This window comes from Geospiza fortis, unplaced genomic scaffold (assembly GCF_000277835.1).
Source record: "Geospiza fortis unplaced genomic scaffold, GeoFor_1.0 scaffold240, whole genome shotgun sequence".
NCBI classification, from domain to species: Eukaryota; Metazoa; Chordata; class Aves; order Passeriformes; family Thraupidae; genus Geospiza; species Geospiza fortis.
This window is the reverse complement of record NW_005054379.1, coordinates 3,061,004-3,077,039: the sequence shown is the minus strand read 5'-3', so window position 1 is coordinate 3,077,039 and position 16,036 is coordinate 3,061,004. Positions and strand designations below refer to the sequence as shown.

The following is a 16,036-nucleotide window of genomic DNA, read 5'->3' as shown; positions in this document are numbered from 1 at the left end:
GTTGCCGGGGTTTGTCAGGGATAGCGCAGTTTGGGATTGCTGTAGTGATGGGTGGTGGCTTACAGACCCTCTGTAAATAACCGGAATGAGTATTTGCACCAGTTGCTCTCTTCCAGTTTGTTTCATTAAAGGTTTGCATTCAGATACTGAAACAATAAATGCCACAAGAATAAGCTGAGAACTTACTAAACACTGAAAAGAGAGTGGTGCCTCAGCTTACGTTAAGTGGTCTTTCCCGAGCCCTGCCGCTTATGGTCTCGTACCATCCAGTAAGGAAGTACTTTGCAGATTATTAAAAAAAACCAAAACCAGCCCCCATAACAATCTAGTAAGAGTTATGCTTTAAAGAGTCGGTTTCTCATAGTTTTAAGGACCTTGTGCAAGTCAAAGGATGATTTCTTTTCTTACCAGAGAGAAGTTAAAAAGGAAACGAATATGGCCAGCGGTAACAGACCTCCCACAGCTCGTTCTGCTTCAAGAGCAGGAATAGGACTGACCTCTTCATCAAGGCCTGCCTCTTCATCAAGGACTCCGTCAGCAGGCAGAGTAGGAACAGCGGTATGTTAGAAAATATCAAAAATATATAATTAATTTTTATGTATTTAGATTTTTTTGTTTGTTTGTTTTTGCTAATCTTATTTTTTTAGTGCCAAGACCAGAGTGAGGAGAAGTTCTTTTTTGAGAAGAATTTCACATTTCAGTTTTGTATAAAGTTTTCCTAACCTTGTCTGGAGGGGATCAGGGACATCCAGCATCCAGAATTCACCTGGGAGACCTAAATAGCATTAGTGTTGCAGATAGATGGAACAATGAACAGCTGCTCAAAAGTAATCCCTTATCTTCTACAGCAGATATTCATCTGAAACTTTGCTTCCCTGAAGAGATGTAAATGCTAAAAGATTCCTACAGAAAGACTGTACAGACTAACTGGAGTTTTTAACTGCTTTGGCAATTGCTTAAGGATAATAAAGTAATATTTCAGACATAGTACATTTTTCATTTGTTTTTTTAATAGATGCCTCCTAGTACAGCAAGACCTGGTTCTCGTGGTGGTTCTTTGACTCCTGGAGGAGTCTTATCATCTCAGATTAAAGTTGCAGACCGTCCAGTGACGCAACAGGGATTAAGTGGAATAAAAACTGCAGTGAAAGGTATTTTATACTGAAAATAACCCTCAAGATGTCTGCAAACATTTTGAAAAAATATTTAGGTTTTTAAAGGAAAACTTTTCATCATTGTGTAAATTACAGAGTGAAGAGCTGTGATTAAAAAGAGGAACAAAAAGCGAAAATTAAAGCATCCTTCTTTCTGTCATTAGTCTTGGTAGCCAAAGAAGATAAGCATTTTTCTATAACTGAGCTGTCTTTAAAAATAATTCAAAATAATAAAACAAGGTTATTGTGTCTTCTCCATCACTAGAGAATACTTAAAATACTCTATTACGTAGTAACTATTTGTAGGTTTGTATTAGTAATGCTTGTCTTCACAGCAGTCCAAAAATGTCTTCTTTTTTACAATTACACAATAACTATATAGGGGCACCAAAATATATTATTTGCACATTTTTAATGCAAATTTTGCAAATTGTTTTCCTAATTTATCATATTACTTTCTTTTATCAGGTCCTCAGAGACAGATAATGGATAAAACGTACTACCTTGGCGTGCTGAGGTATGTCTTAACAGCACACATTTAATGGTCTGTTCCCTTTCAGACACAGAGTGGAAGCTTGAAAATAGCATGCAATAAGTGGTGTTCACGTATAATGAACTTTTGTAGGAGTGCTGCTGTAAAAATGAAGGAAGTAGATTCCCTTGAGCTTTTGTTGTTAGGCTTGCTAAGTTAAATGCTCTCTCACAGTGTTAGTAACGGGAGGGTCAGTGATTCTGAGCTTCCAGCTCCAATGTTTATTAGGTCTGATAGCTCCATTTGTAACAAGTAACATTACAAAACAAAAATTTTTTATTGTACATTTCAGATTATTTGCTTGGATTATACATTCAGCTAGCAATGGCAAAGGCAAGACCTTGTGCAAACTGTTGCATGCAGGATTTTATCAGTTGCTCATATTACACTTTTGAATAATTAGTCCTAAAATATGTCATTTTAAATATGGATGGTACTCACATTGTATGAAATTAGACTGTGTGTTTTTTATTTCTGCATCTGTTTTACCAGCAGAGACAAAAAGCTAATTAAAACATTTTATTTCATACCAAGATTTCCCAGCAGCTACTTAGGACTTTAACTGATACAACCATTTTGTTTTTTTCTACACTTACCTCTTCTTAGAAATGCTGGGTTGAAACAAATTGCAGTGTGAGAGATACTAAATGCAAACCTCCTATTGTAAAATGTGTTTACTGTTTTAGCTGTGCTTTAGTTGGATATCCAAATGTTAATGATTCTTTTTTCTTTATTTTTTTCAGAAGTAAAATAAATGAACTTACAACAGAAATTAACAAGCTGCAGGAGGAAGTAGAAATGTACAAGCAAGAGAAATCTGTCTATTTGTCCTATGAAAAACGGTGAGATAAATTGCAGCTAACGCAGTGCTAACTTTCTAAGTCACAAGACTGTTTTCAAGTATTGGGCAGGCTTCAAGGAATCACTGAATAGGTTTTTTTCATTATTTTATTTTTACATGTGCAAATCTTACCATCTGAAGTTTGACTTTTTTGTTTCATATTTAGGGCAGAGGCTTTAGCTGGTGAAATCAAAGATTTTCAAGGGCAACTAGCAGACTACAACATGGTATGCTGATGTTGAATTTTGATACTGAATGCTCCTATTTATTCTCTTGCTGCTTTTGCTTTATTCTGAATCATCTTTTGACATTTCTGTGTGAAAATTTGTTAGTTAATACTGCCTTTATTCAGTTATTGGCAAGGAAAGAGATGGAAACAGGAAAACAAAAAGTGTACTATACATTAGGAGAAGCATCTGCATATGGATTTAAGAAACTGGTGCTGTGTAATATTTCAGTGCTTCAAACAGCTACATATAATGATGATTATTTCTAAAAACGACATATAATCTATTCAGATTGCCAAATCATGTGTTTTCCAATTGCAATAACCAAAATTTGCTGTTTTCATGAACCTTTTGTCTGACTATTTTTTTTTTTAAGAAAAGGAAAGCAGTAACAGGTTGGTATTCTTTCTTGTTTCAGGTTGTGGATATACTTAACACCAGTACAGATATGGCTGAAGTGATCCGTGATTACAATATGGTAAGAATTAGGATATTTGCTATGCTTTAACAGTGAAAGGATGTGTTACTTTCTTGGTGCTTTGAATGTGTGACATATATAAAAAAGCGTAGCGCTGACTTAAAACTTAGGCATTTTTTTCCAATTAGGTTATTCATAATGTTGGCAACATGTTAGCAGTAAGAAAATTGCCTGGAGTCTTGTGTTAACTGTCCCATGATAGTTTTCTGTGATTTACTTCTGAGAAGGGTGTTGTTACCCCAAATTATGAGTGTTAAATTATCTTTTTTATTTTTTGGGAGCACAAAACACTAGTCTTAGGGAGGCAAATTTAAGCAGACTGCACTGCCTTGTAAAGCTGCCTGGTCTTCTGGACATTGAGTTCTCTTTTGTCTTCAGCCTTCTAAATGTCTCCAGTGTAAAAAATATGAAATAGGTCTCTGACATAGCCACCACAATATCAAAGAGTTTTGTTCTTCCTTTGCTTTCCTTGTTTTATTTCTAATACAGCCTTTTAAGTGTTAAGGCATAAATGGCATTATATGGATTTTATTTCTTATGATCAATTTGTCCATAAACAAAAGAAACCAGTTTCAGTAAAGGTTGTTTTGGTAACTTGAAAGATGACCTGAATATTTCTTGGTCAAAATAACTTTTTTTTTGCTTGCATTTGGTTGAATAATTAATGTACAATGTCTGTGTCGTAAAGAGAAGAATGCTTTTCATCCCATCTGTGTAGTTTTAAACAGTATATTAGGAAGTGTTTCAGGAATAGATCCCACAGAAATAGGAGGTGGATCAATTTCTCTGGAGGTATTTAAAAGATGTGTACATGTTGTTGTGGTTTATTGGTGGACTTGTCAGTGCTGAGTTAAGGGTTAGATTTGGTGATCTTAAGAGGTGTTTTCCAACCTATATGATTCCATTATTTATTACAAACTTGATTGTATTTAATTTTTTTATTTTTTTTAAGTTAAAGGTTCAGAATGACCGAGACACTCAGAATATAGATAAAATTTTCACAGAAAGACAAGCGTAAGTACATTTACATGGATGTTTTTCACTTTTGAATAACTCAACTTCTCATAACTCAGTTTGGGAAAATTGAGGTGTTGCATGTTACCATAGCAGTGCAATGCATATGAACAATTTCAAGATGATACATTAGTGCCAGGTTGTAGTTGGAGTTTCTAGCATTAAACTCTAGTAACTCTTCTGAAGATAATTACCCTGCCATCCAGGAAGAGTTAGGTGGCAGTAGAGACTCCTGCTTTTTGCGGTCTGCTGTCAAGTTCTGGGAGTTTTGTTGTGGAGTAGCAGAGTGAAGAAAGTAAGCAGGAGTGGGAACTAGACCTTTACTTGGCTAGTAATGTAGGTTTGTGCAGAGGGACAGATGAGAATGGTGAGATGCTTGAAATAAGAATTTGTAAGCCATGAAAATGGCTTTTGTAGTGGTAGGCTGAGAGTGAGTTTTTGGGGTGGTTAATTTAGGCACAAGAGAGGTACAGGAGAAGATATGATCCTGCTTGTTGCCAGTGAAAGCAATCTCAGCAACGAGATTTTATGTGTCAATAAGGACTCCAAAGCAACAAATTTACCAGTTAATAATCACATTGTATTAATACTGTAGATTTCAACAGGTCACAATTTTGTCTGTTCCACCCTGAATGAATTTTTAAGTGTTAAGAAAATATGAAGAGAAAATACTTGATTCAGTAGCAGTGCAGTAAGGGTAGTTTTTCATTGCACTGTACATACACATTTTTGGGAATATAACAGTTGGTCTTTCTTGCTCTGCTAATTTGGGTCAAAAAATACCTAAATGCTCCATTCTCTGATTGTGTTAGTTTTGCCTAATAGACTTCAGAGCTGTTACAGCATTGATTTGGAGCCAGCCCCCAGTCTGTCTGTGGTCTGCTTCAGCATCTTAGAGAAATTATTTTTCTCTTCTAGACCTCTTCACAATGACAGCATTAATAATTATGCCAACTTCACCTGCTACTTTGTTCGTGGTAAAGAATATGTAGTAAGCCCCCCAATATAAGTAGTCAAATACGTTTTTATAAAAAGTAGATTATAAGTATTTTTTGCAAGTTTTTAAGTATTTGTTGTGCCAATAATGCATGCATATGACCCCATTTTTTTAACTTCCTGATTGATGCAGCAAAATCTTGTTAAGAATTTGGCAAGATGAAAGGAGATAGACTGGATAACTTCATTCTGTATTGTATGTAATAAAGCATAAAATTGAAGTACAATGTACTACATTTTTGATATGTCAGTTCAACATCCGTTGTTTAAGACATTAACGCTCCTCATTTACATAAATATCTATGTATTTATCCTCAATAAATCCATCTTCTTCATCTCTACATGCATGAACTTTCTCAAATACTACAATGGGTTCTTCACTGCTTGTGCCCAATATTGAAGGAGAAGGACTCATGTCAGCTGAGAACTCCTGTTCAAACATCTCTGAGTCATTTTCTTCCAGACGACGGTGACGATAGCTGATCAAATAGTGATACCATGCCGGGCATTTTACAGCAGTGAAAATCAGGAGTGTAGTGCCTAGGACAAACCCTAGGACACCTGCTAGGAAGGTCCAACTTTTACCAACAAGCGGTAGCTCTTTAAAAAAAACAGGAAAAGAAGAGTAATCTTCATGAGGAATACTAGCAAGAGCTCAAGTATGATTTTTTTCATAGTTTAATTGAAAATTCACCAAGTAAACATTGATAGGGGAATGAGTGTCTCCAGAGCTTTGTTGTTGCTGTGGTGTTGGGGAGTCAGTAACAGAGACTAATAATGTATGTGCATAGCATGTTTCCCAGCAGTATAAATCTACCTTGCATATTTATAAAAAATAATTGTTTCAAAGTCTATTTTAAAGACAAAGCTCTGAGGGCATGTAAAAGATAATAAATACATATAAATATTTTTTCCAAAAGTTAAATTCCAGGATTAACCTTTGGAAAAAAATAATCAGTAATTGGCTTCAAATTCTATTTCCCAGGCTTTACTTTTTATATGATGATAATGTCTGAACCCTAAAATATCATGCCTTTTGTTTGGCATATCCTTTCAGCTGTGCTTCTTTAATAATAAAAATTTCAGTAAACTGTAGTTGCCAGTAGTTTTTATCTAGAAGTTGCTTTTGTGTGCTGGCCACTACCCTATAAATAAATTATCAGGTGGTACAGCTAAATAAATGTGTCACAGTGGTAAGCTTATAATTTGTGTATATATCTGTAGATAATTTTCTTGCTTTAGCCAGAAGAAAAAAGTAAAGCATTTCAAGATGGAAGGGTTAACTGACATGTAAAATTAACATTGAAAGGTGAGGAGACTATCAGTGAAATTTCCAGAGAATGTGTAACAGGCACATTCACATCCTTTATACTGAGCACAGTTAGGACAGGAGTAAAATCTGTAAGTTCCTGCTATCATGTTTTAGGAAGACAACTACATCTAGAAAGCAGTTAATTTGGAAAAAGCAATTTTTTTTAAAAGCTTCTTCCCTAGTTCTGTTAGGCAGAGATCTAGACAATTATCTGAATTTTAGGGCTTTGAAATTTCATCATCATTTTTTAGTATGATTTGAGAGTTGTGGGGTTTATCTGTTTTGAACACTTACTCAATAGGCCTTAATATTCGCTGCAATGTCTGTGACTGTTTACCAGGACATGGAAATATGCCTGCTCTGTAGCACTGGCTTTTATGGAAGAGTCAAAGTGTACTAGGGATGCAAAACACTATAAAGTCATTGAACAGCAAATCAAACAGCTCATAAGCAGTAAAATGAAATATCTGTGTATTACCTGCACGCGTTCCATTGTTTCCAGTGATGTTGTTTGGAGTCAGAGCTGTTAAGGCATTACTTCTAAGATTAACAGCAGGAGTGGAAGTTACAGTGTTTTCTAAAGGAGTATTTTCAGTTATGCAGTCAGCTGGTTGAATAGCTGCGATCTTGATGGAGATTTTTTCCATGTTTGGGAGTGTACATGTAGTGTTGCTTTCATTTTCTGTGAATGTGAGCAGTGAAAAGGCTATGAGATGCTGGTAATTTTTTGGCACTCTAAAAAAATCTCATGGATAGCTATTGTATTACTGCAAAATATGGGTAAATTTATGGTTGATTTTATCCACATGAGAAAAAAATGCACACTAAAGTTATTTGATGTAAAAAAATATTAAATGCTGCTCTTACCAAAACTTACCCAATGTCACATTGGAGGTAATTAGCCATATCTGTAAGTCAAGGAGATCACAGGAGCAGATCCATGGGTTTCCAGCTAAAACAATTTTAATCAGTTTAAAGGATGATTTTATATGAAAATATTTCAGAAAATTATACTGTAGATTTAAAACTCTCAGACTTTCTAGAGAAGTAAATGTATCTGAATCCAGTTGAACAATCATGTTATAGGATAGATTCAACACTGAGAGTTGATTTAATCCTGCAAATGCTGCTTTATGAACTGTGCTAATACAGTTGTTACTAATATCCAGAGTTATGAGATTTTTCAGATTGTAGAAGCTGTTATTGTTCAGTACAGTAATGTTGTTATCATTCAGATAAAGTTCAGTGAGGTTAATAAAACGCCCAAGAATCTCCTTGTCATGATCTTCTAAAGTGATTTTGTTGCTTTTGAGGCTTAATTTGGTAACATTTTGAAAAAGGTTGAGGGAGATATTAGAGAGGTTCTTTGCCGACTCCTCACAAGCAACCTGTTGAAAAAGGAGAATGACAACAATTAAATACCATAGAAAAGTCTGCTAAAGATGATGTCTCAGTGAGGAGTCTTAAAGGCAAGAGAGAACTATCTTCTATTTTTAATGCTATCGCTTTAAAAGAAAAGTTACATTGCTCTTCATTAAGTTTTATTTACATTTTTCTTAATCGACTTATGGTCTGGTGAGAGAGTGGAATGAATCCTCCTAGTGTCTAGAGACCTGATGTTCCGGAGGACTTAATGCTGAGCTCTGTGCTTAGATACATGGGTCTTTATGTGATGGTCATCCAAAATGTAACCAGTTTGTCGTGCCATTTTGGAATTAATATTTGGAATGTATTATTTGTTGGATATAAAAAGAATTCCTTTCCTACATAATCTGGAAAGGTGTCATAGAGGAGATTTATTCAAGACTGCAAATTAATTAAAATATAGTTTCTAAAATGTATTTTTTTTTTTAAATCTATGTTTATTCTTAATTTAAAATAACATCTTTAGAGCAGATCTTCAACTAAACTTTTGTTATATATATGTATGCTATAGCACTTAACTTCATTTTGCTTTTCTGTGTCAAAGTTTAGCGTAGCTAGAGTCTTTTCTGATTTGAGTCTTTGCTCTCAATACTTTGAAATATTTTTGTTTTCTGAAAAGAGTATATTTGTTTAGATATGTAAAGAGGCATTCCTGTTGTTTGGGAGAATTTGAAATACAAAATAATTTCAAATATGCTTCAGTGTTATTTACCCACTTACAATGACTACCATCAGCTAATTGTCCATTACTCAGAAAACCACTTCTTACTTATATTTTTGTATTTCTTTCTTCGGGACTTTTATGTTTATGAAGCAGTTTTTAAAATGCCTTCTGCTTCAAGTGTATCTTTCAAAAGTAAGGGTAGTTCAGATCAATGTAAAACTTACAGTTTGGGATGTAATGTTGCAGTCAGCAGTGACTGAATTCAAAAACAGTGTTCCAACCCAGATCACAAGCCAATGGAATTTCATGTTTGGAGCCTAGTAAAAAACAACACTTTTGCATATCAAGACCAGAATTTTACCGGTGTCTTCTGTAGTGGTTGTTTAACAAATTAATAGATACAGTTATTTCAATGATAGTTTAATAAATTTTGTTCTACATAAATACTTTGTCATTAAAATTAATTGAAAAAATTGGGGTTATCAGAAGTAATGAATTCAGCTTTCACTTAATTGAGCCAAACCTAAAATCCAGTGTGCAGACTGTATCAGCAACTAGAAAAGGGATTGATTAGACAAGTTAATAGAGAAAAGTATCATAAATGAATAAAACAAATTGGCAGGGCTGTACTCATTATTATCCCTGTTAAAGCAGTTATGTGTACTGGAAGACTATGATTGGCGTAAACTGCAGAAAGTATTGAAGCTTGCATGCTCTCCCCATGCAATTTCTCTTGTTGCTCTGACAGAGGCAGAATGCTCTACTAGACAATTGTTGGTTTCTCCAGTCAGATCTCTTTTACATTCTTATGTAAGTTACTAAGCATTTTTTTTAATATTTACTTAGAAGATAAATCTTTTCGTCTCTTTCTTGTCCATAATATAAACTATAACATGACATAAACTGGCACTTTTCTGTCATGAAGGTATAGTTGTTGCTCTGGTCTTTGGAACTAAGTAATCTCAATCTCTAAGTTCAATCTCTATTGATGGAATTCTTGTACAGATTCAAGCCTTATTTTTTGAAAGTTAGGAAAGGTCCTACAAATGGTATTTACTGTGACATTAACATCTCTCAAAGAAAGGGTCTCTCAGTCATTGCCTTTGAATCAGACACTATTTGTAATATCTATTAATTTTGAGCAGAAATGTTACACCATATCTCTGAGATGTTAAGTTAGTCCCTGTTTGTGTCATTCATTATAGTTGAATGAAAATGTTATGTAAAAGGTAATGAACCTTTAATTTTTCCAGTTTTTCTTAAGCATCTGAAAAGATAGGATGTCAAGTTAATATTAGTATCTCCTTGCCAGATTTCTATCTTGCAAAGTAATAGAAACCCAAAAGGTAAAATGTAAGATAGTTGTTTAAAGTGAGCTGTACAGAACATTCACTGAATTTAATAGAAAAGAGTGGGGGAAATTACACGAGGAAGTTTAATTACAAACAGTGCTAAATATAGGCAGCCTGTCAGATTTACAAAACCTCCACCAGTCCTTAAAATGAATGCTGGAAGGTCTTTGCTGATCATACTGAAATAAATGAGGTCATAGAACAAACTGATTAGGTCTGTTTGATAACTTCTATATATTTGCATGCCAGAGGATTGACCTCATTCACCTAAATTGAATCAGCCTGGAAATTTCATAAGTTCTTGGAAAGAAGAGGAAGATAATTGCCACTTAAAATGCTCTGATCCATTGTGTATTTCTACTTCTGTCAGAAACTTAAACTGAATACAGAGGGAGTTCATAAACCTTTTGCCATTTAGCCATTATCCCTGGCAGGGACAAGGGGTGCTAGCAGCAGCAGCCCCTGTGGAATTATATTCTGTATTAAGTTTTGCACTTGTCAGTGGTGGTACTGGTGGCCTGCATGTTTTTTTAGTCAGTTTGTGTATTGTTAATGGAAGACATGATGCACTTTGAGAACTCCCAAAATGGCCATTTTAACATCTGGATCTTGCAGCGTATTTGAACTTTGAAGATACTGCTTCCTATAAGTTCAGAAACAGAGCAGATCTTAACCTGGCAATTTATAAATACAGATTAATAATTTTATTGTAGTTTGCAGATTAGAAGACAAGAGCTGTCTGAAATAGAATGGGAAAATATATTAAGTATTGTTTTTAATGTTAATCTGGACGTTAATAACAATCAAGTTGAAAAATCTAAGTTGTACATATGTCTAAGTCCAAAACATAGCTCCTAGTTCTTACTTAAGTTTCTGCTGAAAAGGTAGGTATTTCTTACAAATGTGACTGCCTGCATTTTTTGTGTGTGAAGCTGTATAATGAGTAAAAGAACAGGAAAGAATCTGTAATTTTAGTTGCAGTTTAGCATTTTACTAGAACTAGTTTTTATGAGCTGCTGCTTAAACTAACTGCTTTGAAAAGAGGCTTAGCCTGACAATACACTGGCAATACATTGGTAGCATTTTGATATTTCCTTGTAATTACAAGAGACTTCTTAAAAATTTTCATCTGAGAACTTTGAAAACTATATGATTTAAAAATAATGTAATTAGCTTTCTGGGGAGGTGATTGTGTTTATAGAATTGGTCTGGTTTTCAGAGTCTGTTCCCCAGCTTTTTAATGGAGTAGGATTTACTTAACAACTCAGCATGTCCAAGGTTCATACTAATTCCTGAAATTTTAATGTACCTTGAGATGTGTTTGCTTCCTGTCTAGCAACAAAGTTACAGTAATAAATCTTTGCCTGCATTTTGAATTAGACTTGCCAAGTATCTTACCTTTTGGTTGCTTCTGAGACGTATCATATGTACACGTGTGTAGATTTTTCAGTGTGGTGACAAGAAATAATATGGTGAAACAGCACTTTGTTTTTCTTCAACCTTTGTACCTGATGAATAACCAGGCAGTGTAAAAAAAATAATAAACCTAGAAAATCCTTAGCAAAAGATTGACTAAGTTGAGCAACTTCTTATAATCATCTTGGATTTAATTGGATCAGCAGCCAATAGGAAAGTCTTAACTGTAGTATGCTGAAGTGTCAAGTTCCAGATCGTAGAGGAAGCAGTGAGTTTAAATGCCACAGGTGATTTACAAGCAAGTTGAGTTATAATCAATTAAAGAAATGATGGAGACAGAAGAAGACTTGCATTTTTAATTTGATCATTCATCAAATGAAGAAAATGCCAGGATATGTGCATACCAAACTAAAGCTTCCTAGTAGCTAGTTAACTCCATTTTAATGCTTGTGTTTTGGAAATATCATTGTCAGAGGAGCTGCAGGGTCACAGATAAAGGTCGTTATTTACAGAGAATTACGTGCCCTATAAGGATGTCTGTAATTAGGGCTGTATTTCAGGAAGTTATAAAAACAAATCATACTTTCTCTAGAGTGAATTTCTATGTACAGGCTGAAAAAAAGGGATTATATTGATATACAAGTGCTGTGTCCTATGCATTTTTACTTGCATTAGTGCTCATTCTGTCTAATACATATCACCAAACTACAGAGCAGTTCATCTCCTTTCTATCTCCATTCCTCTCCAATATGTGGCATTATAAATTGTTTTATTTCACTATGTCTTTGTTGTTACTGGTGCTTTTGTTTTGCATAATATCTCAAAACATTCTACAATTTTTCCAAGCCTCATCCCTGATACAACTTCATGCATAGTGTTAAAATTATTTCTGGTAATGAATTGTGTTTCTGTGACAGCCATTGCTGATTTTTTATTGCCTCTTGAAAAATCACTAAGTCGCAGCCTCCCCTCACAAGGTTTCTGCCAGCGAAGATGCATCACTGTAAGTCAGACATTTCTAGTCTCAAGGACATGCTGGACCATCTTGAAGTATTTAGCCAGGAGTATATATCATGTAAGAAAAGGAGAATTGCCTCATGTAAAGAGGCTACACTGTAATGTGTCCACACACTTTAAATAGAGGGGGCTGGAAAAGCATGTTTCTTTCCTTGTCCTGTTTTGCACACTTAGAATCTCTGGCAAAGATGAGAGAAATCCTATAGAGCTTGGAGACATCACTGCCCTCAAGAGTGGTATTGCTATACATGTAGAAAACTGTATTCTCACTCTTTTGAAGGTTCCAGTGATCTCCAGGAAAGGCACTGTGTTTGTATTTAAATACAAGCTCCCTCTAAGCCATGTTAGAATGTCTCCAGGAGAATTACATCTAGAGTGGAGATTTCTTCTGAAAATCAGCACCCTTAGCATTTTATTGAATTTTTTACTGCACTTTCTCAATTTTCTTTCTTCCATGTCCTCAGTTGGGCTTGATTTGAGAGAAACTATCACTGCTGAGACCTTGCAACAGCTTTACTAGGTCCAGACTGAGGCATGAGGCGCACTCAATAAACAAGTAACATGAAAGCTCCCTAATCTCCGAGCTCCATGCCTTCCAAAAGGTCTTGGATCAAACTACTCATGTACCTTAAAAAAAGCTCTCTTCCATTAACACATGTAACATAATTAACCATTTATAAACTGTTGTTCATGCAGTGAGGGACTCATATTTGGACTGGGTCTGTATAATTTAGTTTTAGTCTCAAGAGGGTATTAAATTTAATGACACGTTACAACTATCCAGTATTTCTTGTACAGTCCCAGTGCACTCCAAATTTGCCAAGCTAAGTGTGAGATCATGATTTTGATTTGTTTCATCATCATCAGGTCCAAAGCATTTTTGCTGCATGGCCTGCTAATCTGTCAGAATTGCTACATAATATTCTCAGTTTCTTAGATATTATGGATCTTTCTTGGAAGCTAGTTGGAAGTGGTTACATTTTTGAAACTCTTTTGAGAATTCCTTGTAAGTGATGAGTACTGTGGGGTAAGGCTGAGAGAACTGGCATTGTTTAATCTCCAGAAGAGAAGGCTTAGTGGATATTTTATTGAAGTAAATACCTGATGAACAGGGGTTGAGAAGATGGAGCTGATCTCAGTGATGCCTAAGGGCAGGACAATGACTGGAAATGAAGAACAGCAAAGTCCCTTTAAATATCAGGAAAAACACTTCTGTTTGTAAGAGTGAACAAACATCAAAGCATTGCCCAAACACATTGTGGTATATCCATCCTTCAAGATACTGAAAACCTAAAAAAGACACCCTGCTCTAGGTGACAATGCTTCAAGTAGTGCACAGGTTGGACCAGACAACCTTCAGAAGTCCATTCCAATGTCAGCTCTACCCTGCTTCTACAATATTTTCATTATTTCCTTGCCCTGAAATTATCATTGTTCAGTTCCACTATTTTGCATCATCTCTTAAACTTGAGGTCATTTTTGTCTGCAGTCTTTGATCCAGTGGTGTCATTTACACAATTTGCAACTTGTCATCTTGCAACTCAGGAAAAGTGTTTGAAAAACAGATGAAAAAAAGTCCTGCAGGAAGATATTTGGCTGATTTTGTAATTTTTAACAGGAGAAATCACTCTGGAAACAAGCAAACCATTTTAGCAATCTTTCATGAACAATGACGGGAATTAAGGTATACTCTTCAGAGTCTCAGTTTTAATTTCCTTTTAGTATGTTCTCAAGTTGATTCTCTAGCTTTCAGGAATTTCATAGAAATTACTAGACTTACCTAAAATAGTGAGAACAGTTCTTTATGTGTTCTTTAAATCTGCTAAGACAGTTGCTTGTTGCTCACTATAGCTGGAATGGTAAAGTTTTTGTATTTGCAAACTATCAATTTTCTAACAAGAATAAAGTCCTGATTCAAGAATGTAAAAATACCTAATTTCTTAGTTATTGCATAGCTAAAAAACTACACTGCTCAGACCTCTGAAACCACTCTCCATTCTAAAGTAATTAACAATTCTTTGCACAGAGTAATCTGTTCATCATCATCATCATCATCTGGTGCTGTCAGATCCTGATATCTGTATTATATTTTCTTTAGGTGCATTCACAAATTGCATATCTACTTCCTTACTTCAAACTGCTTGTTGTTACTCCAGAAATTCACTGATTGAGAGATAGTACCATACTTTTGTGAGTGTTGAGACCAAGGCAGATAGACAGTGTGGGAGTGTTGGAAAATACCATGTGGGTATTATAAAGGCAGAGAATTCTTCATCTTCTCCACATTTTGTGAGTGTTTGTTTTGCTAATTCAGTTCCAAGAAGATTAGATACAAGTTGGTAACACCCTTTTATGGCATCTAGGCTTTTTCTGTTACACTGAGCGCTTCCGTGAAGCTGAAGGAATACTGGAGTTTGAAATGAATGTTTACAATATGCATTTACCAGTGAAAGTTACAAAAACATTATATTTTTACAGCACAGAAAAGTTAATTCAAGCTGTAGAAGAAGATATCGAGCGTGAAAAGGTTGTGGCAGATGACATAATGAAAGACATGTCTCAGGAAAATCAGGCTAAATATCTGGAGATAAAAGCTGCTAATGAGAAACTCTCCCAGGTTAGCTTGTTCCATTATGCTTACCTAAAATACTTCTTAAGCTGGCTTTTTGGGGTTTAGATAAAATTTAAATACTGAAGAACTTGACAACAAAGTAATACAATAAAAAATCTTGCTGGTGTCTTAATCAATTGTAGAAGTACCTGGAAATAAAGCAATTGGCTAAGACCAAGTGCTTTGCCTTCTTATATTTCATACTTTAGGAAGAAATAATGTTCACAATTTTCTGTTTGAATTTAGGGTTTGACATGCAGTTTTTAAAAGCCACTGCAATACTTAGATGTTTCATCATGTGTAAAAAGCAAGGAAAAAGGAAAAATAACCCCAGCAATTTTTGTAGTTCACTTGACTAGAAAGTTTTCTTCTTGTGTAAAAAAGTGAATCTGACTAGCTTTTTCTATTACTATTATTATTATTGTTGTTGTTGTTGCTGTTGCATGTCTGAATGTATCTGAAAAAAAAAACTGGGCTGTATAAAATGTTTGTTACTTCACTAATCATTATGTTAACAACAGGAGTAACACTTCTAGGCTCTCTGGGAGATCCAGTTCAAGCAAAAGTTCCTCTGTATGGTCTGTACAGAGATGAGTTCCATGTTTTCTATCTGTCTTAGAATGAGCTGAATCAGTAGTCAGGGCTTACCTGTCTCTTTCTGGACTATGAAGAATCAGTTATGATTCAGATTTTAAAATTTGACTCTACACTCCTGAAATACAGATAATAAATTCTACTGGGGGTACTGATTTAAAAAAAAAAAGTAGAAAAAGTGCAAACCATTTTTGGTAGTAGCCCAGCTGCAAATAACAATGATAAGAGTAATGGAAAAGTTGGATGCTGAAAGCAAGTGTTTATTACATCTGAGTTATGTGAAGGAGCTGAACAGGGTCTTGTCTTTCAAATTTTTAAGAGCAGCAATGGGACAGTTTACAGCATTTGATACATACTAAGGTTTAGAGCAAAAAAGTAGTTAAGTAGTAATTTTTATCTGAAT

At 34.9% G+C, this 16,036-nt stretch overlaps 1 protein-coding gene across 1 annotated transcript in view; it reads left to right on the top strand.

The window, feature by feature from the left end:
- The first annotated feature begins 317 nt into the window (after positions 1-317).
- The window catches only part of IFT74 (intraflagellar transport 74), a 38,070-nt gene continuing 22,351 nt past the window's right edge, over positions 318-16,036 (top strand). Inside the window, exons 1-8 of the mRNA XM_005425029.3 lie at positions 318-558; positions 1,016-1,151; positions 1,623-1,671; positions 2,430-2,528; positions 2,694-2,754; positions 3,173-3,232; positions 4,185-4,246; positions 14,907-15,099. Of these exons, the coding sequence (XP_005425086.1) occupies positions 436-558; positions 1,016-1,151; positions 1,623-1,671; positions 2,430-2,528; positions 2,694-2,754; positions 3,173-3,232; positions 4,185-4,246; positions 14,907-15,099 (783 nt within the window). The 5' untranslated portion in view covers positions 318-435. The remainder of the gene's footprint in view (positions 559-1,015; positions 1,152-1,622; positions 1,672-2,429; positions 2,529-2,693; positions 2,755-3,172; positions 3,233-4,184; positions 4,247-14,906; positions 15,100-16,036) is intronic.